The 22922-nt window shown below is 36.5% G+C and overlaps 1 protein-coding gene across 4 annotated transcripts in view; it reads right to left on the reverse strand.

Moving 5' to 3' along the window:
- The window catches only part of ikzf2 (IKAROS family zinc finger 2), a 53479-nt gene extending 31050 nt beyond the window's left edge, over positions 1-22429 (reverse strand). For 2 of the 4 annotated variants that reach the window (XM_053234527.1, XM_034304393.2), the window contains exons 1-3: positions 19959-20814; positions 16065-16113; positions 2480-2584 (exon numbers count right to left, since the gene is read on the reverse strand). In XM_053234527.1, coding sequence (XP_053090502.1) covers positions 2480-2584; positions 16065-16092 — 133 coding nt within the window. In that variant the 5' untranslated portion in view covers positions 16093-16113; positions 19959-20814. Of the gene's footprint in view, positions 1-2479; positions 2585-6152; positions 9327-16064; positions 16114-19958; positions 20815-22297 lie in introns of those variants that run through there. The other 2 variants (XM_034304394.2, XM_053234526.1) reach the window with 2 other exon arrangements.
- Positions 22430-22922: the final 493 nt, after the last annotated feature.

The following is a 22922-nucleotide window of genomic DNA, read 5'->3' on the forward strand; positions in this document are numbered from 1 at the left end:
CTGTCCTGTAGTTTATATGAATTAAAGAAAACAAAAAAAAGCTTTTCATATTACAGAGAAACTATAAAAAGCGTAAACTCCTCTAGTCTAAGACTTTCTCATGGCGGAAAACTTACTGACACTGGAGACTCCTTCCATAAATGTTCAATAAACATCTCCTCACAGAAAACTGTTTATTAGTCTGTGTACGCGGATCGACCACTGTACGCGTCCCTGTGGAAGTTGTTACTATGGAAACGATGAAGTATTAACGTATCTGTGCCTCATAGCTACACTACTGTTAGAGCTGAAATTTAATCAACACCTTCTGACCAATCAGAATCGAGAATCCGGCAGCGCTCTGGTGTAACGCGCTGTAGCAAAGTCAAACACACTACACATGTTTGTGTAGCTGCAAGGAATCCAAGAAGTTGAAGCAACTTCTCTTTGCTCAATATGAATTAGAAATTTCTCAACCCTCGCTGTGCAACGACAGTTGTGTATCTGAGAACAGCTTCAGCATGGGATTGTGGTCTCCGTGTGTGTGTGTGTGTGTGTGTGTGTGTGTTGATGTTGATTCCTCAGATCTGACAGCTTCCCTTTTCTCTGTACACCAGCTCACGATGACAAGCCCCAAAAACGGAGCGCTTCATGGTTTTGAGGAAGGCAGATGCCTGTCCCATCAGATGAAAGATAAGATGTGCACTATTCTGAGTTTTTATATTTAAACCTTGGTAAGATAAAGGTTCTTCCTCTGTCCATTGCACACTGGTGCTCGCTCAGTTCTCCTTTTTTTTCGTGTGACTTTGGCAACAGAGTTGAACAGTCAGATCCTGGAAGTAAACTTATGTCTACTTACGGCTGTAGAATTAATCAGCTATGAATATAAAAAAAAAAAACACGAGATTATTAAAGTTGGTATACACTCTTTGTACATGCTCTATGGATAACATGATCAAATTCATGTCCTTTTTTTTACAGAAGTACCATTGAGGACCACTTCTAAACGAGTGCTGAGCTAGCTAGCCAGGTAGACACTGCAGGTGATGTAGCACACTAATGCCTCTTGTTGTAATTAAAGCTTAATTAATAACAGATTTAATCCCATAGCACTGTTCAAAGTCTCGATTCTGATTGGTCAGAAGTAGCACCAGCTTTTTCACAGGTTTCTATAGTAACAACTCATTCACTGGGACATTTCTCACAATCTAAGCTTAGTCATAAATAGACAAAAGCGTGTTCTTTAACAAATAAGGAGGTGCTTATTAAACATTTAAGGAAGGAGTCTCCAGTGTCAATGCTTTGTAACTATAACTTACAGTCTTACTGTAACTGTGTCACCAAACAAGTGCATTTATTTAGAGTCTCAATACAGTCTGAGAGTAGAAGATGATACAGAGAAATCCTTAAATACAAAGATTGTGAGATTTGATGGAACCTAATGTTTTTCCATATTTAATTTCCCTCTTAACCGGCAAGGTGAACTCTTATTTTACATTTCATCCAACTGAATATAGTTTTCGGATGTACCTCGTCACTCAAACCTCGTCAGTGTTAAACTAGATAATTCTCTAAAGCTATCAACTACAACAACAACAACAAAAACAACAACAACAACAACAACAAAAACAACAACAACAACAACAAAAAATTACATATTATTTCCTCCCTGATTTTACATGTGACGTCAGACAAGCAAATTAGTGCTTGTTTTTTTTTTTTTTCCTTTTTTTTGAGATCGTAGTAAAGCAGGGCCTGATACACTACACAAAATGATATTTTAACAGGTAATTTCACTTTTATATATATAAAATGCAATTTTATAAATGCAAATTCAACTAATATTTCTCTTTATTCAATTGTTTTTACACAAATATAGTATTAGTATGATAAGCTTATTTCTAGACATTCTTGAAATTTCTTCATTCTATTAATAAATCATTTTGCTTAAATCAAGTGTTTATTTCTAAAAAGAAGCAAAAGTAATCTGCCAAGTGAATACGCGTAAAATTAGTAAATATGTCCAGATATAGGTTAATAGTCTTATATTTGCTATATAAAAAAAACCAACAAAACCCCGCAAAACTCTACACAACAACATCACAAACTGTGATGAGGTTGAGAAGGGAAACTGATTATTCCCAATGCATTATGGGAATTCATTCCCGTTTACTATACACTCGGGATAGAGTCTTCTATCTGTTACTTTCTTTTTAAATGGTATAAGTTCCTGATTCATTGGTTTGACACTTTCCTGAAACATCTATACTAATTAACCTGAGAGAAACTTCCGGAAATGAGGTTGCTGAAAAAGTGGGCGGTGCCTGTTTTGTCTGTATAGAAGACCAATTAGACATGAAGAGCACTGTAATAAGTAATTGAAGCAGGTGAGAGAAAAGGCATGTATGTGCGTGCTGAACGTGTGTGTGTGTGTGTGTGTGTGTATGCTGTGTGTCTCCGTGGAACAGTGTACAGGGAGTGTTCGTGGGTGGAGACTCACCGGCGGGAGATGTGGGACTTTGGGAATGTTGCCCGTTGTGTGTGTGGAGCGACAGGTCCACCTGCATTCTGCTGCCCTCCTTCCTGGGAGAGCACTCGCCGTTACCTTAGAGACACACACGCACACACACACGCACACACACACACGCACGCACACACACACACACACACACACACACACAGAGAAAGATAAGTACAGTGAAGACCTTGTCCTGCTCAGGGGAATGGAGTGCCGTGGCTTTGTAGATGGTCACACATATGTGTACAACGTATACACACACGCACACAAACACACACACACACACACACACAATGCACAACCGGACACACACATATACACTGACTTGGCCGTTTATTAAATTCAAAACTGCACTATGAAAGCACAAAGATCAACGAGGACTTTTGGAACACATTTCATATTTCAAGTATGAGTTTGTTGATTTTGTATAAAATGTATGTATTTGCAGCCAGAAAAAAAAAAAAATCCACGTTCTACTTTTAGGTATGTGACATAAGTCTATTAAAATAATTTTTTCCTTAACCCCGTAACACTTACATTAACGATCATATATAACTAACATTACTTAGTTATTACTAGGTTATGATTATTTTCTATAACAACACGTCCTGAACTGTTTTATTCCTCTTATATGTCAGCAATTTGCCAATGATTACCAGTTTTAATTTATTAATGCATGACACATACTTTTTATCCATTTATAGTTACATTTAATGTCAGGGAGCGTCCATGAAACAAGTTCACTTACATTATAGCAGCTATAAACAGTTGTTCCCTCACCAGTCTCTCTTTATTCTCTTTCTCGAAGTTAATAAGAGAAAAAAATGCAGCTAAGCTACAATCTCTTCTGTCCATGGTGGGAAAACTTCCTAAATGTTACAAAGCGCTGACACTGGAGACTCCTTCCATACATGTTAAATAAACATCTACTTACAGAAAACAGGTTTTTCTTCGTTAAACAATAATTAACAATACATTTTTATTCCTTTTATTATAAGCCTTAGATTAGGTGGCGTATCCGTCACCTACGCAGGTTGTTACTATGGAAACGATAATGCATGAAAACGAGCGCATTAATATAAACCTGTGACTTGCAGCTGCACTACAGTCAGAGCTGCTGTTATAGAAAATGATCTCCTGACTAATCAGATTCGAGAATTCAGCAATATTAAGGTATAATAAATAATATACTGTATATTAACACAAGTAACGATAACAATAAACCAAGTGAGTTAACACTTCTTTTCATTAATGCGTGTTTAAATTTTTAACTTACTTTGCATACATGTACTAAACTCTACTGCATATTAATTAGCATTAAATTAATTACAGAAAGTTACATAAAATTGGTCTCCAGGTATAAATACTAAAACATCAATTATGAATTTGGCCAATTAACCACCACAAACATTAATTAAGACATTAGTTCATATCGGTGGATGTGAGCTTGTTGTAGCTTGTTTTGTTACTTATAAAGCTCATTAACCTTGCTGATGGTGTATTATTGCCGAAGTTCTTGTTTTTGTTCAGAGTAACAAACACTGTTAGTTATGGGAAGGTAAATTGTTGCCAATGATTAACCAACTTTCTAGTTAAACTGATGAGAAGTCATTTAAATTGATATTACATATACATAGCAATATCAGAGCACTGTGAAATTCTTGATTCTGATTGGTCCGAAGGTGTCGATTCATTGTCTCTAACAAATCACAGGTTTACATTAATGATCTTGTTCTAATACATTATTGTTTCCATAGTAACTACATGCACAGGGCCTTGTAAGGTGGAAGCTTCACAACAGTGAAAATAAAAACCGATCATTAATCTGGTGATGTATTCTGTAAAGAGACTTTTATTTAACATTAATGGAAGGAGTCTCCAGTTTCAGCGCTTTGTAACAGTCAGAGGTAATAATAATTTTAAGTTTTCCAACATCTTCAGGACCCGGGACTTGTCACGCTTTGTGGATTCTTATTAACATGTTGTTTTTTTTCTCTCTGATTAGCTTTAAGAGAGTAGAAGAGAGGCTGGTGAGGGAACGACTGTTTATAGCTGCTATAACGTAACTAATAACCGGAACTAACTTGTTTCACGGACGTTAAATGTAACTCTAAATGGATAAAAAAAGTATGTCATTCTTTAATAAATAAAAATATATTCATGTTGACAAATTACTGTAGTTGAAGTATAAGAGGAATAAAACATTTTGTGATGTGCTGTTCTTCATCACACCACACTGTTGTTGATTATTTTCCTAAAACAGCATGCCACTGAGTGTTTTACTCCTTACTTAATTTTCAACAGGAACTTATTGGAGTCTGTACTGCACTACATACAGACTATCATCTACATCATTATGTACACTATGTAGTGAGAATATATAGGGAACAGGAAGCCATTTAGGATTCGACCGAATGTCGAAATGTAAAAATGTGCTAAATATCGATTACAGTAAAAAGTTGTTGTGGGTAAAAAACTAGAAAAATGAATGTGAATGTGAAAGATTTTTGAAAAACAGATTATATTGATGGTTAATGTGATATAAACACGTATAAAATCTGTATAAACATACGACATATCCGTTTTTTTTTCTTGCTTGTACAAATATACTAAAAGATATGTAGAAAAATAATTGTTTTAGCCATGGCCTCTAGTATTAAGTGGCTCAGAAACCCCATTTGGAAAGCTAATTTCTGCTTGTTTGTGATTGGATGCCCCTCTTGTCAGTCATTCTATAGACATACTAGATCCTAGTGGGGGGGCTTCCTGAATATGGGCGGATATGAGAGGTAGGCTCAAGTAGTAAAAACAAAAAAATATATATATCATTGAAATGTCAGACCCACCTACTTAATTGTTAGTGACCTAATCTTGAAAAAGCCTTGACTAATCTTACCTAATGCACCTTAAAGTAATTCACATTCTAGTGCCTACACACTTATAAACACACACGCACATAAAATGGGATTATTGTGTAGGAGGCCCTCTGACTAAACCAGTGCATGATGTTAGATCAGGAACATTTGATCACTGAGCGTATGCGGATAAAATAAAGCGGAAGCTTTTGTTCCACTTGTCAAACAGTGAGACTGAAGCAGTGTTCTAATCCTCTGACCTCCTACTGCAGAGCGCACTACCTGTTCTTACACTCGCCTCTTATTTGCAGCTACAGTGTACACTAAGGCCCTTCTCCGATTGCTCAGGCTCGCTCGTGCGCTTTGTTTAGTGAAGTGTGTGCCAGCGGGACGTCCTCTCCTCTCCTGCTGGGAGAGCTTGTTAACCTTTCAGCCACATGCTTGACATCTAGATTGGATTTCATCGTCTCACTGCACTCTGCGCTTGAAATGGCTATGCGCCGTGGCCCGCGTACGCTCAGGGGGAGCGACTGTTTCCTGACTGATCTGTTTTCCTCCCGACCCCTTCAGAGAAAGCCTCACAATACACACACACACACACACGCACACACACACAATGCTCTCCCTGTTTATACCTTACCACACAATACACCCTCAGCGTCCATCGGTTACTGTTTCTGATTGATTTTCCTCATCTTTTTTTCCCTCCATACACTTCTCTACAATTATAAAAACACCAAACAAAACTGAATTAGAAAGAAAGAAAAAACTCTCTCTACAAGCACTCCAAGCCCACTTACTGTTTTCTTGTATGCCTGGCTGCATCATTCAACTCCACACACACTCAGAATCATCCACAAGGACACACTGCTGCGCGGCAGAGAGCCTTGGCGCTTAGCTCATGTTTGATAATGAGTGGAAAGCACCTGCACTGTCAGTGTTAAACTCTCTATTGTAATGGAGCCCTGCGTGTCTAGTCAGACCCTCCTTCAAACAGGTCGGAGCGGCTGAATCAGAATATGACAGGAAAGTGATCGCTTAGCCTGGAGTTCTCTGCTCATACAGCTTCCAGTATGCTTCTATTAAAAAGTCTGACAGGGCTATACAGGATAGAGTTATAACTGAGAATAGATTTATAACAGAGCACAAATAGAGCTGTAACAGAGAATAGATTTATAACAGAGTACAGACAGAGCTGTAACAGATCACAGATTTGTAACAGAGTATAGATAAAGTTATAACAGTGCATAGGTAGTGTTAAAACGGAGCATAGATTTATAACAGAGTATAGATAGAGTTATAACAGGGCATAAGCAGTGTTACAACAGAGCATAGGTTTATAACAGAGCATCTACAAAGTTATAAACAGAGCCTAGGTAGAGTCATAACTGATCACAGATTTGTAACAAAGCATAAAGTTATAACAGCACACAAACAGAGTTATAGCAGGCCATAGGTTTACAACAGAGCACAGACAGAGTTATAACAGATCACAGATTTGCAAGAAAGCATAGATAAAGTTATAAGAGATCATAAGCTTGTAACAGATCATAAATATATTATAGATAGATTATAACAGACTACAGGTCATTAATAGAGAATACACAGAATTAGAACAGGTCATAGGTTTATAACACACCCCAAGTTTGCAGCAGAACATAGAAAGATTTATAGCAGAGAATATATAGCTTTATTACAGATCTTAGGCTTGTGACAGCATAGATAGTTATAACATAGCATAGATAGAGTTATATTGCAGCACAGGTGGAGTTATAACAGATCATAGGCTTCTAACTGCATAGATGTAGTTATCATAGATAGAGTTATAACAGATATTAGGCATGTAGCAGAGCACAGAGTTATAACAAATCATAAGCTTATAACAGAGCAGGCACAGAGTTATAACAGAGCATAGCGTTATAACAGAGCAAGGATAGAGTTATAACAGAGCATAGAGTTATAACAGAGCAAAGATAGAGTTATAACAGAGCATAGCGTTATAACAGAGCAAAGACAGAGTTATAACAGCATATATAGGTTTATAACAGAGCATAGAGTTATAACAGAGCAAAGACAGAATTATAACAGAGCATAGAGCTATAACAGAGCAAAGATAGAGTTATAACAGCATATATAGGTTTATAACAGAGCATAGCGTTATAACAGAGCAAAGATAGAGTTATAACAGCATATATAGGTTTATAACAGAGCATAGCGTTATAACAGAGCAAAGACAAAGTTATAACAGAGCAAGGATAGAATTATAACTGCATATATAGTTATAACAGAGAAAAGATAGAGTTATAACAGAGCATAGAGTTATAACAGAGCAAAGACAGAGCTAGAACAGCATATATAGAGTAAGACATGTTATATAGCATAGTAAGAGCAACATGCAAATAATCATAGATAGTGTTATAATAGAGGATAGATAGAGTTATAGCAAAGCACAGATAGAACTATAACTGAGCATAGATAAAGTAATGAGAGAGCATAGATAAGACTGATTGAGGTAGATAAAGTCAGAGTAGACAGAATGTTAACAGAACATAAATTAAACTATAACATAGCATGGAAGGAATAATAGACGAGCACCGCTGGGTAGATTAACAGAAATGCAGTATAACAGAGCACAGATAGTTATAACAGAGCGTAGATCGGCACAGATAATGTAACAGTGTGTAGATCGGCACAGATACTTATAACAAGACACAATAAGAGTTAGAACAAAGCTCAGATAGACTTATAGATAAAGCTAGCGTACATAAAGTTGTAGCGTACAGACACAGCACTGCTATGTTATAACTTACAGCAAACAGTTATAACAGCATATTGAGCTGTAGATAGTTATAACAGAGCATAGGATAGTTATCCCATATTACACACAGATGTATTAAGGAGATATGGAGCTTTAATAAAGCGCAGATAGTCAAAAGAGTAAATGCTTATAACTATCTACAACCCTATACACTGTTATAACTGTTTGCTGTCTGTTATAACTTATCTGTGCTAACTGACTGCTCTGATACAACTTTATTTATAGCAGACAGTAAACAGTTATAACAGAGCACAGAGTTGGTTATAACACACGACACACAGATGTATGAAAGACTTCCAGCAGAGACTGAGCAGTTATAATAGTGCACAGATAGTCATGAAAGAGTAAAAGGTTATAACTATCTGCAAGTCTATACACTGTTATAACTGTTTACTGCCTGTTATAACCTATCTGTGCTAACTGCGTCTGCACTCTAAAACAACTTTTTATATGCTAACTTGGTCTATGTTCTAACTCCAAGCTCTGTTATCACTCTATCCATGACGCATTATAACTTATAAACTCTCTGTGCTAACTATGTCTGTGCTCTGATCGAACTTTAGCTATAGCAGACATTAAACAGTTATAACAGAGCATAGGGTTAGTGCTTCCAGTTACAACATATGACATACAGTATTAAAGACTTTCAGTGGAGTTATAAGAGCTGTTATAACTATTTACTCCCCTATGAGTGCTAAGTGTGTTTGTGCTCTTATACAACTTTATTTATGCTAACTTTATCTATGTTCCGACTCTATGCGCTGTTACTACTCTATCTACACTGCATTATGACTTATAAACACTCTGTTATAACCATTTACTGCCTGCTGTAACCTGTCTGTTCACACTTAGTGTGTGTTCTGATATGACTTTAGTGCTAACACTTTCTGTGCTCTGCTACAACTTTATCTACATTTTAACTCAGTGCTCTTGTACTACTCTAACTCTAATGCATTATAACTTATAAACTCTCTGTTATAACCATTTACTGCCTGCTATAACCTGTCTGTTCACACTTAGTGTGTGTTCTGATATGACTTTAGTGCTAACACTTTCTGTGCTCTGCTACAACTTTATCTACATTTTAACTCAGTGCTCTTGTACTACTCTAACTCTGATGCATTATAACTTATAAACTCTCTGTTATAACCATTTACTGCCTGCTATAACCTGTCTGTTCACACTTAGTGTGTGTTCTGATATGACTTAATGCTAACACTTTCTGTGCTCTGCTACAACTTTATCTACATTTTAACTCAATGCTCTTGTACTACTCTAACTCCAATGCATTATAACTTATAAACTCTCTGTTATAACCATTTACTGCCTGCTATAACCTGTCTGTTCACACTTAGTGTGTATTCTGATATGACTTTATTTATTATAGTAGAGCACAGATAGTCATGAAAGAGGGAACAATTATAACAGAGCGCAAATTGATTTATAACACATTGAAGATATGGTTATAAGAGGTTATAAAACTGCATAGAACGCATTTCAGCTATCATGAGTTTGGAAAGAGAGGAGAGAGAGAGTCAGAGAGAGAGAGAGTCAATGACAGACAATGACCCAATCGCAGAGTCCGTGTCTGGTTACCACGCCGGGGTTGAGGGAAATCTCAGGTGACCGTCAGTCCCCTGGCAACGGGAAACGAGCAAGCGCTCCGATTTGAGTGACGGAGAAGGGGAGGATTTTCCATAACAGTGTAGCGAGGTAGCTGTGGCCTCCCACTCCGGGCTGCCTTCTTAGGGAATTAGATCGGGCTTGGCAAAGAAGAGTGATTTGTCAGCCCGGGGCAAAAAGAGAGAGAGAGAGAGAGAGAGAGAGAGACAGCTCAGCCTGAAGACGACTCCAGGCCAGAGATAAGGACTGCAAACCACGGAGCAAAACTGAGCTGATATCTATCAAGCACACTGTGTCTATTATCGCTCTGAGGAGCTATGACACACTCCGTCCTCTGAAAGTGTGCGGTTTTCACGGTTTTACTACTGTTCCACTTCATGTTGATTTCTCGTTCTACTACACAAATGAGCATTCACTCCACACACACACACACACACATACACACACCACATACCACCCTCATACCCAGACTTGTTCACTCCCATGGGCCAAGGGTGCATGGATAATATTAAAAAGGCGAGCGGCTGCCCCCGTGCTGATGCAAGTCGAGAGCTTGTAGGAAAGCCCGATGGAGACTACAGGAGTGAGTGTGGGACTGTGCTGAGTCATAATCAGATTGTTCACTGACTCAGTGCATAATGCAGAAGTTAAAAAATAACGAGTGAAGGCATTGTTCCATGCACTTTCTTAACCTTAATGGACACTTGTATGAAGGAGGATGATAAGAACTCAAAATGAATACACCAAGCAAAATGGAATATTTGGAAAAAAGAAAGACACTGAACTGTTTTGGACATTTCTTTGGCTTCTAGCCTGTTTTATCCGGAAAGGTTGGGCTAATTACAGGCTAATCACGAGGCTAATTACAGCCAGCGTGATGATGATGACAGTAACACTTCTACCGCATAAGACTATTCGGAAAACTCCTTCTTCTGCTCCTGCTGAAAGACACTGTTCAAAAGTTTATCTTGGCATTTAGCCTTTTTGGGTTGGGCAAAGCAGCAGCAATCTCAGATCACTTCAGAAAGAAAAAAAACAAAAAGACAGTTTTTTTAGACAGGATCCGCTCTCCCGGCGTTGGTCGTGGCATGTTGTAGACATGCAGGTTTTTGAGCTGGGATCTGGTTTTTCCTGTCAGGCCCTGCGCCTTTTGGATCAAAGTTCCACAAGCAAACCACACTCCCACTTTTACCGCCCTTCATTAAGAAACGTCCACATGCTAAGTGTCATTTACTGCTCGGCAATATGCTAAAAAGATTTTGGATAGTTTTAAAATGAAAGAAATTCTCTAAAGCAAAGCTGCCTTTAAAATGAGATGAAGTATTTCTACATATACAGAACTGATTATAAAGAGCAACAAACTGTAATAAACTAACCACGCAAGTATTTGGTATGACCACATGTTCCTACTGAATCTGCATCAGCTCTCTCAGATACATCGTTCTCAAAATTGTCAGAGCAACTGTTATAAAGAAACCGAGAGAGAGAACCCAATTCTTTTTATTGTATGTTTTTATTTAGAAAATTTATGGGTGGAAACCTAAAATGTGCTCTTTTCCAATGCCAAAGTATTTCAATTCAATTTTATTTGTTTAATGCTTTTAACAATGGACATTGTCACAAAGTAGCTTTACAGAAATCTGGATATAAAACTTTAATTTTTGCTTAATGAGCAAGTCAGAAGCGATGACTGTGAGGAAAAACTCCTCGAGACGACAAGTGGAAAAAAAAAACAACCTTGAGACGAACCAGACTCAAAAGGGAACCCATCTTCATCTGGGTGACACCGGATAGTGCAAAGGAAGGCACAAGACAATTTTTTTTAAATAAAAAAAAAAACAGTATGCACTGTACTCATATACTCACTTTATTAGGAACACTGGTACACCTGCCCATTCATGCAATTATCCGATAAATTCACGCAAATACAAGTCAAGAGCTTCAGTTTTGCCCACTTTCCTCTGTCCTCTCATCAGAACTGCCGCTCACTGGATGTTTTTTGTTTTCCGCACCACTCTGAGTGTTCCCAGTTCCTGAAATGCTCAAACTGGCACCTTCAACCGTACCACGCTCAACGTCACTGAGATTATCTATTTTTCTCCCCATTCTGATGTTTAATTAACTGATGAACGTTAACTGCAGTCCTGTATCTATGGGATTTTATTGGATAATTATATGAATGTATAGATGGATTACATGAAAAATATAATAAAGTGGACACTGAGCATACGTGCGTTTCCCTGAAAACAAACTCCAATTTGCACGTCTCTTAATAATGGTGTTATAATGAGATAGACCTGAGAGAAAGTCTTACAAAAGCTGTTCTTGTGGAATTTAACTTTCTGATGTGTCAGAATTCAGTAAAAAAATGAAAAAAAGCAACCACAAATTCTTCCCTCTAAATACATTTCAGTTCTGAAAGGTTACTTACACAATAAAATTTCATTTACAAAAAGCTTTTAAGGATCGTAAAAGCACTCTTCACATAAATGTTTATTGACTGCTCCAGCAACTGGCCTTAGACATCTATTATCAGTGTGTTGATTTAACCGGCTTGTCATTTTTTCCCCTCTTTTTGGCAATGACTTTTTGAAATTTACATTGCATATGTGTTAGACAGAGATTGTGTCAAAAAAATAAAATACAAAAAATAAATAAATAAAAATAAAAAAAACACGGGAGTAATGATGATGCACAGTCTCTTCCAGCCCTCGTCTGGACGTCTAGACCTCACATGGATTAGGTTAAATAATTTATTGACAAGGTTCTAAGCCTGTTCACTCGGCCTCCTAGAAGTTGGGATGCTGGTGTTAAATTTTTTATAGCATGATTGTAAAAAAATCATTCAGTATGTTAAAAAATATCATACAGTATGTTTGCAGAAGTTAAAATACAGTACAGTATTTGAACTTCTGCTGTAATTATGTGAGAAAGCAAGCAAATGGGCAACATACTGTATGAGAAGCACTAGTACCACAGTGAGTCCTCTACATTTATCTACATCAGATAATAAGAAACGAAGATCCCATCTTCTTCATCTCAAAAATAAATACATAAGGTCTGCCTTGTGGATTAAACTGATATATTACGCTCCTTTACATCCCGATTAGATGTTAAGATATTCACAGAGTTTATTACACTAGGTTATTTATGGTGTATATACTGCATTATTTAAACTTAACCAACACTAAACTTCAGCATTAATACATCATCAGTAATGTTAGTGAGGTAACAACGTGAGTTAACACATGTATTACTAGACGTTTGTTTAAAGGTTAATGAAATACACCTGCATTGAGAGTTTATTCAATCCATGACCAAAAATATGCATAAAATATCAAAAATTAAATTCCAGCACGTCCCTAAACGTTGATTATTTGCTGAACTCTGGTCTTCAGGTGTAAATATTGGAACATGCTTCAGCTTTAGCTCTGAATTTGTCCAGATAACAGCCACAAACATGTTATTCATGTTGTTCATTTTACTCAGTGGTGGTATGAACGTTATTTAGCTCATTTGATTTACTATTTACAAAAAAAACAAAAAAACAAAAAAACAGCCACTCACTATGTGTGCATTTTGCTTTCAGAGCAGAGCATAAATCGTTAATGGCTTGATCTTGATATCAGACACAGAATAACATGTGATCTAAGCAGAGGTGATAAAAGTAGCCAAATTTGCAACTCCTCATGTAAATAAGTACCGTACTAAAGCTGAACAGCTTCAAATCTTTCACTTCATGAAGTTAAAGTAGAAAAGTAGAAATTTTTGCATTGACTTAAAGTATGAAAGTAGAAGCAAAGACGTCAAATACCACAGATTTAAGTCATTGAAGAGAAAATTTCACCAAAGTAAGCCAAGTTAGCCAAAGATATTGAACAACAGCTTTATTCCTCAAGTGCTTAAATCTCTCGTGACAATACAACTGCAGTGATGAATACAACGTTCACATACTCACAGCTAGATTACAGTGATGTGTATTAGGTCTCGTTCTCACTGTTACTTTTGTTAAAGTTTAGATTCGTTAGCAATTTAGATCAGAAGCTGTAATGAAGCTGGAAATGTTGTGATTTTTTTTATTAATGTAGTGAGGAGAAAGGAGAAATTTACTTTTGAAATTAAAAGTAAAAGTGAAAAGTAATATGAAAATGCGTCAAGTCTAGACGTTTTGTTTGATCCAAAAGGCAAAAACATTTCACAAACTATTTTCTGGCTGAAGTTAGATCACTTAAAGATAAAAAAATGAAACTGCTAGACTCATAGTTCAGTATGTCCAGAATTACGTTCCTAATCCCTGGAGCTTTTCTATTAGTAAGATGCTTTAAGATGAAATATTGAATATGAGGTTGAGGTGATGAAAAGCAGTAATCACTTTTTGTTTCCCCACCACAGAGTTAACCACGTCCTCCTAACCCTCTAGCCCGTCCACATTTTTGCTCTTTTCCAGTTCCCCACACACCTGCACACCTATTAAATGTAATCAAGAGCTGCAGAATGCTGAGCGTCAGGTGTGTTAGGATCTGGAAATAGAAGCGAAAAAATGTGGACGGGCGATAGGGAGGTCCCGAAGGAGTCGGACGAGCGAGAACCTTGAAGTGAAATGCAAGATGCCGAGGTGTAGTCGAGAGTATGCTGTGTGTACACACCGTGATTTCAGAACGCATTGTTCTTCCGTTTCTGGGATTAGGAGCTTCACGGGTCAAAGATTTCTGACATTCCGTGATGTTTAATCAGCACCATGACAAGCTCGCCTACGACTAAGACATTTCAAAAAAAAAAAAAAAAAGCACTGAAGACAAGCACTTTATTCCGTCCACAGTCTTAATCTATCTGCTTTTGCAGCTAACTGTAAAAGCTCGTCTCTGTTTTCCAGTACACCTGCATGAGGACACTTTATCAGACCGTTCCATCTGAGGGAATCTGAAGGGGGAGGTGGGAAGGTACCACTGCGCACCTGGTACCGAAGCCTCATGCAGATAACAAATCGTACGAAGAGCCAAGAACAGAACAGAACGGAACGAGAGAGAGAGTGAGAGAGCGTGCGAGCGAGCGTTTAGAGGGATATTTCCACAGCTTGGATGTTTATCGAGTGTGTGTTTCACGATGCAGAACTAGACTCAATGTTTCTGAGGAGACTTTAGACAGAGTGTAAATAAATAAAGGTTATTTAATGCTTCATAATAGATCGATAATTATACACTGATTTGCCAGTTCAGCTCAGCGTATAAATATGTATAGTCCCTCGCCGGCCACTTTAATAGGAACACCTGTCTCAGTACACGTTCATCCAATCCGATTATCCATTCAGCCAATCATGTAGCAGCAGTGCAACGTATAAAATACAAGTCAAGCGCTTCAGTTCATGTTCACATCAAACATCAGAATGTGATCTGATTGTGGCATGGTTGTTGGTATTGTATTTCAGATCTTGTAGGATTTCTCGAGTTTACACAGAATGGTGTGAAAAAAACTAATGAACAACCAGCGAGCGACAGTTCTATGACCGTAAACGGATTGTTTTCAATGAGAGACTACTCTTTACATCCGCGGTGAGCAGAAAAGCATCTCAGAATGCACAACACAGCAAACCTTGAGGCAAACTTGCTACAACGGCATATATGGATAAATATATATATACATATGGCAGGTACAAACGTATATAAAAATTATTTATGGAATAGAATTTTTAAATTTTCAGTGCACATCCCTACATAGAAAAAAACAACCAAAAGAAATAAACAAACAAACAAACAAAAAAAGGTTTAGGCCACGCCCACTTTGGGTTTAAACCAGAACATAGATAATGCTATTTGGAATATTAAACAGATACAGATGCAGATAATGTCACAGAGTCACACCTCTACACACACACACACACACACACATGCACGCACACACACACACATTGCAAAGTAGTTTTTTTATGTGCTATTTTCTGATATTATGTATTATCGATCAAAACTTTAGGATGAATTGGAAATAATGACGATTGGAAAAAAAAAAATCTTTCCTTCTGATCTGCAATGACATTTTTTTTCCAGTAACAACGGAACACAAACTCTTGATATTGTGCAAGCATGTAATACCATGCACACGTCATACCCATCAACCTCCCCCAAAAAAAACAACAATAATCATTTTCACACGTCACAATATTTTCCATGACAAAAAGATCTAAAATATCAGAAGCCACTGAGACTCCTTTCACACCGAGCAAAACAAGACGTAAAGGAGACGTAAAGGAGACGTCAAGGAGACAAGCCAAACTTACTTGCTAGATAGCCATCGGTTGCCTCCATGACCGTGATGCGGGGGACGAGCTGTGGAGAGGAGAAACACAGAAGCCGTCAAGAGATCTGAGCTGTGAATCTGGGACACACGACCAAATGCTCGGCTTTGTGTAAATGTGACCACACATGCACTAGTCTTATATGTGTAAGATGCAATAATGACCACAGGACATAAGAAGGACATAAACGTCTAACCAACACACACTGTTTATAGCACAACTAACATCAAGTGCACATCAATGGATTTAACTAGATTTTATACAGACAGAACTACGAATCGCAGAAATCAGATTTCCAAAATGATTTTTTTTGCTTTTTTTCTGCGAAAAAATATTCACATATAACATAATATCACAATCTACTTCTAGTCTTAATCATGGCCTTCTTTATCTCTTTAACTAAAGTCAAACGTTAATGACATCACTGGACCAAACACCAGACTCAGGAGACAACGAATGACCTAATAATCTCAGAAAATAATCAATATTATGCACTGTATCTTTATGAAGCACTACAACCAGATGACTCATATCTTCTGCTACAAAATTATACCCTAAAACATCTCATTGCACTATATATAGTATACACGTCTTTCGCAGAGGAAAAAAATCGAGCTGCGGGCCATTGTACCTTTCACTTTTTTTTTTTTTTTTAAGGTTTTCACACCATAGAAACAGAAAATGGAGGAGCTGCAGGTTAGAGAAGGTGAAGACAAACCGTCATCTCTCTCTCTCTCTTTCTCTCTCTCTCTCTTTTTTGTTTAGCATGACACTACACTGAGCCGGCGAGCAATCTGATTAATATACATTCACACATTATTGAATAATATCATCTAAAATTCAGAGCGGAGACATTTTTCCACGGATGTAAAACGGATTGTCTGTTGTTTTTTTTTTTTTTTTTCCTCTTCTTCCCATCGTGCTCAAATGAAACTTTTTAAAGTTCATGTTTTCTCAAGAACGAGGCCTTGATATCTATTTTTGCCATTACAGAATAAAAGACGTCTTGTGATCTTATCCGCTGCATGATTTTCCTACTTCTCAGATAAAACATCTAATTTCCATTTTATTAAATGAGGCCTTGAATGACGTTCGTTATTAGTTAAGCCCACTCACATAAAACGTGTCTTTTTATTTCTGAACTAAAACTCGAAATAATAAAGAACAATGAAAAATGAAAAAAATGAATAATGAATAGCGAGTAACGTCTCCTGTCCAAACAAACCATCCATGAAGAGCTATTTATAAATAAAGAAAGAAATAAAGAAATATTTATGACCAATTTTATGGCTAATCTTTAATATCTTTCTATAATATGTAATTGAATGTTAGATGTCAGAATTTATATCATTAAAAAATGACAAAAACCTCTAGTCTCAAACCATGATGAGAATAAACATTATCGTTTAAAGTAATAATAGAGTTTAAAAAGGTGATCAGACAATCAGAAAACTTGACAATAAAACGTTGGTCATGAGTGTACATCTTAACAGCAGGACTAGCTGCGTGTCCAGCACACTCGATCTTAAATAAATTTAAAATCAAAAGGACGCAACTACTTTAGTCTCACACACGTGCACAAACAGAGCCGCCTCTGCACCTAGCTTCTTGTTTGCTAAAAGAGACGCATGTGTGTGTGTGTGTGTGTGTGTGTGTGTGTGTCTGTGTGAGAGAGAGAGAGAGAGAGAGAGAGAGAGAGAAAGAGAGAGAGCTTCAGTTAAGAACCTCCATAATGAATAATCCTAATAAATTTAGACTTAACAATAAACATAAACACTTTAGACCCATTCCTACATTCACTAATCGCACACCTCGTCTAATCTAAGCCAAAAAAAAAGAAGGAACTCTGCAGTACACAGCTGTGAGTTGCGTTTAAACTCTGACTGAAATGAAAACTGAATAATCACAGGATCGTTTGAAATATAATAGAAAGAAAGAGGCACGTTAACGAGGCGAGGATGAAGAGCTATACGACCCTCGAACCGCCTCTACCACACACACAGGCCCACGGTGGAGGTAAATGAACTCTAATGAGTTCCTGAATACATTTTTTACTCGTAAAAATCATGCGTTCAGTAACAGCACACTCTTTTATCACTCCTTCAGTGCATTTTGTGTAACATAGTGTTAAATATGCTTTCAAACGAGGGATGAAATACTACTGTCCAGCACATCATGTGTTAAAATATTGTCCAATCACACTGAGGCCTGCTGTTTACTTGCCCTCACGTCTGCATTAGTGGTTTTGGATTTTTTTTAAAAATTATGATCCAGGGTCAGATTAGTGGCATGCAAGTATAAAAACAAAATTGAGTTTTTAAAAAAAATACTCACAGGTGTTATAAAATAATACATTAGCAAGACTATTGAGAGTGTCGAATTAACACCTAATTCACACCTAGAGCACTGGATTAGAATTTACAGTGTTGAATTAACTCTCACAGCATTGGATTAACACATAAAACACTGGATTATAATCTACAATGTGCAGAATTAACACCTAAAACTTTGCATTATAAAATACGGTGATGAATTAACTCTCACGGTATTGAAATTAACACGTAAAGCACTGGATTATAATCTACATCGCTGAATAAACACCTAAAACACTGCACTAACACCTAAAGCACTCGATTATGATCTACAATGTTTCATTAACACCTAAACACTGGATTATAATCCGCAGTGTTGAAGTAATACTTAAAACACTCGATGAACACCTAGAGCACTGGATTAACACCTGAAGCCTTGGATTATAATCTACAGGGTTTCATTTACTCTCATAGTGTTGCATTAAAGTGCACCTAAAGTACTGAATGAACATCTACAGCGTTGAATTAACACTTATAGCACTGAGTTAGCTCGAACACTGCCGATTTTAATTAAAGCACTTAAAATTCCTATACTAAGAGCGTTAAAATAACTCTTGCATTGCGTGATTAACACTTACAGTGTTGAAATAACTCGTACAGCGTTCAGTGAACTCAACAAGTGTTGAATTGACTCTTAAAGCATTAAAATATTCTCTACGGTGTTGAATTAAAAACTATTGCCCTGAATTAACATCTACAGTGTTGAATTAACACCCAAAGCCTTGAATTAACATCTACAGGGTTGAATGAACTCATACAGGATTGAATTAACACCTTAAAAACCCTGAATTAACTCCCACAGCATTGAATTAATTCCCTGAGCACTGAATAATCGTTCAGTGTATTTGATCAAAATTGTAAAAATTTTTTTTTTTTTTTTTTCAGTCTGATTCATGCCTTAGTGTTGAATTAACTCCTGCATTGCAGAATTAACACCTACGGCTTGGAGTAACTCTTAATAAGTGCTGAAACCTTCTCCACAGTCTTGAATCTTTGGCTCTTATAGCAGAAGTTAATAATAAGTGTACAAATAAAGGGTGTGTGGTCGGTCTGGATTTGATTAAATAAATGTTGATCTGAGAGTTTATGAATTAATTACGTGGTGTATCTGTTAATTTAACTGTAAGAGCTGACAGAAATCATGCCTTACACCTGTTGCTCTGCCCAGGAGCACCAAGAAGACACCTTCTCCTGAACTATTAAACTTTATTATTAATCTCTCTCTAGCTCTCTGTATACTGTATATATATATATATATATATATATATATATATATATATATATATAGTATACACATACATAGTATTCACACACACACACACACACACGTCTACAGTACATGTACAGGATATGTAATAGGTATTCATTATAATAATAATAATAATAATAATAATAAGTACAAACTGTAACATGATGCAGATCTGAATCTACTCCTGGAAGATCTTCAGCATGAAGAAAGTGTTTAGAAATGCATGTGTTATCTGTCAGCAGTAGAAATGTTTACCTTGTCTGGTCTCCCCCTGTGAAAATGCTTAAAAGGTTAAAGGATAAAGAATCCCAAAAGCAGAACAAATCAAGCAGAACACTGCTTCTGATAATTTCCGAGGACAGACAGCTCCTAAATGGCTCGGGTGTCTTCCGATAAGCCTGTGATCGGGACGCATTCATCAGGAGATCAGCACTGGTCACAAGTGGAAAAAAAAAAAAAAAAAAAAAAAGAAGAAAAAAAAAAACCTCGCAAAAAGAAGTTACCAAAGGCACCGACACTGAGCGTTGCCAGATTGGGAGGATTTACCAAATTCAAATCTTCATTTAAAAAATGACTCCAACAGCCTTATAGCTGGACATAAATCTTCGTGCTGATTATTATATCCATAAAGTTTTGAAATGTAATATAAATATATGTTTAATACAAGAATAACACTCAATAAATACACTTTAACCAGAAGATTGTTTGGGCACAATCTGGCAACCCGGACACGCCCACTTCCGCTTTAGAACCTGTCAAACTTTTCCACTTTTCCATCTCCGCACCTGTCGTGTCTTTTTTTCCACCTTTCCTCTGATCATTGCAGCTTTCTTTAAAGAGTTTGCTTGTATTTCACTGCTGTGATTCAGTTTTGCTGCTGAAATCGCTGGAAGGAAGCGAGTTTATACAGAAAGAATGACCGAGAAAGAGAGAAAGAGAGAGAGAGAGAGAGAGAGAACGCTGAACTGGATCCACCGGTTCCTTGTAGAATTGGTTATAAATAAGGAAACAGGAACAGCCTCTTTTATTTTTTTTAAAAAAAGCAGGACTCGGGATTGCATTTGAACGTTAAGGGATAATGTTACAGACAGTTAGCGTGGGTTGCTAACCTCCGTCTTTCTGACAGGTTTTGGTCACTATGGCAACAACTTTAGGCTTCTTCTGTGTAACGTTAGTTTAAAAAAAAAAAAAAAAAAACCTTTGAGGTTTTTTTTTATGTATTGAATTTCTAAACTAACTATGTTAGGAACAGATAGTTGATACAAAATATAGAAAAAAATATTTATATGACTAAATAAATTAATTTTAAAAAACGCGACGGTATCACGTAATACCGCGTAATATCGCGATATTTCAGTCACGGGATTAAAATGAGTTTTTCTAGGTACATTGATTAGGCTAGGATTTACTTGGGTTTATTTCTCTCTCTCTCTCTCTCTCTCTCTCTCTCTCTCTCTCTCTCTGTCTCTCTCTCTCTCTGGGCCAGTTTGGTCAAGAAAACCATGTTTATCCATTAAGCAGACAGGGACTTGAATGTTATTAAAGTGTAAAATAGCTTACATTATCATATTAGATTCACAGGTTATAGCTTAAATTATTATTAATATTATTATTAATATAATTATATAATAAATATAAGTAATGCATATAAATATTATTAATATTTTGCATTTATACCCAATAATAATAATAATAATAATAATAATAATAATAAAAACACAAGCTAGAATTTACGTTTCTGTTTTATATATATATATATATATATATATATATATATATATATATATATATATATATATAATAGAAACGTAAATTCTAACTTGTGTTTTTATTATGTGTTATATATTATATGTTATATTTATATGTATATAAATTACTCCAACGTCCTTATAGAAAATATGGAAATAAATCTTCGTGGTGAATATTATATCCATTGGCATATAATATAAATATTATACTAATATTTAACCAGAGGATTGTTTGAGCACCATAAAGCCATATTGTGCTCCAAAACCATTTATTAACCATAAAAATCTATCTATCTATCTCTCTCTCTCTCTCTCTCTCTCTCTCTCTCTATATATATATATATATATATATATATATATATATATATATATATATATATATATATATATATATATTCTACACAGCCCTGTATCGACGTTAAACTCAGTGAAATAGACATTCCTGAAATATTAACTCTGCAAATCCCTCCCTGCAGTGCTCCGATTGCAACAGGTGATCCGATAACCGCACTGCCCGGGTTGCCAGATCTGGTACTCCAATATCCAGCATGGTTGCCAGATTGTGCGCACAGTTTCCCAACCCAGGTTCACGCCAAAGCTCAGTTTACTCTTAAGCAGCTGTATAATTACATTTGGAAACTTGGCTATTTCTCGAGTTCCTAAGTCGTTTCCTGTATCATTCATTCGGTAGAGAAAGAAATGAAGAGGCTTTGGGTTGAATCTGGCAACCCTGCTGCGCCCAGCACAGCGTTAGAGACAGTGATCTCCGCAATAAAAACACTGCAAATGACATCGTGAATAGAATAAAAACCTGCAGCTGTGGATGAACTCGAATGAGTGTGTTACCTCAGCAGTGCAGAGGAAGGATCAGTGCCACCTCCTCCACAGATAAAGAAGAAGCAGGTCATGAGAAATGAAGAGATATCAGAGTGTAGACGAAGCTGATCAAAACCCAGAGAAACAGATCCAACAGGCAGAGTTACACAGGGACAGGGTTGCCAGATTGGCAGCTTTCAATTCATAATTTGCCTATTTCGTATTCTCACTGGCTTGTCAGGCGACCTTGGGGATAGTAAACTGTAATTTATCTCTCTATGTTGATTTGGACATTATTATTATTTTTTTTTTTAAAGTCTAACATCATCACTTATACCACAGCGTTATTGCCCAACATTGTGATCCGTCAGCTCTGACATAGTGCCAGCTGCAAGGCATATCACAGGTTTATATTTATTTATTTAACAAATAAAAGTGTGTGATCATTGATTTGGCGAAGTATTATGTAAGGAGACGTTTCTATAAGACTTATGGAAGGAGTCTCCAGTGTCAGTGCGATTTCTGCCACAGGAAAGTATTCAGAACAGACGACTATGTGGATTTTATTTAAATTTAATTTTATTATTATTATTTTTTTTTTTTTTTTTGAGTAATATGACTTTTTTTCTGCCTTATTATCTTAGCAGAATTGAAA

This window comes from Pangasianodon hypophthalmus, chromosome 5 (genome assembly GCF_027358585.1).
Source record: "Pangasianodon hypophthalmus isolate fPanHyp1 chromosome 5, fPanHyp1.pri, whole genome shotgun sequence".
NCBI lineage: Eukaryota > Metazoa > Chordata > Actinopteri > Siluriformes > Pangasiidae > Pangasianodon > Pangasianodon hypophthalmus.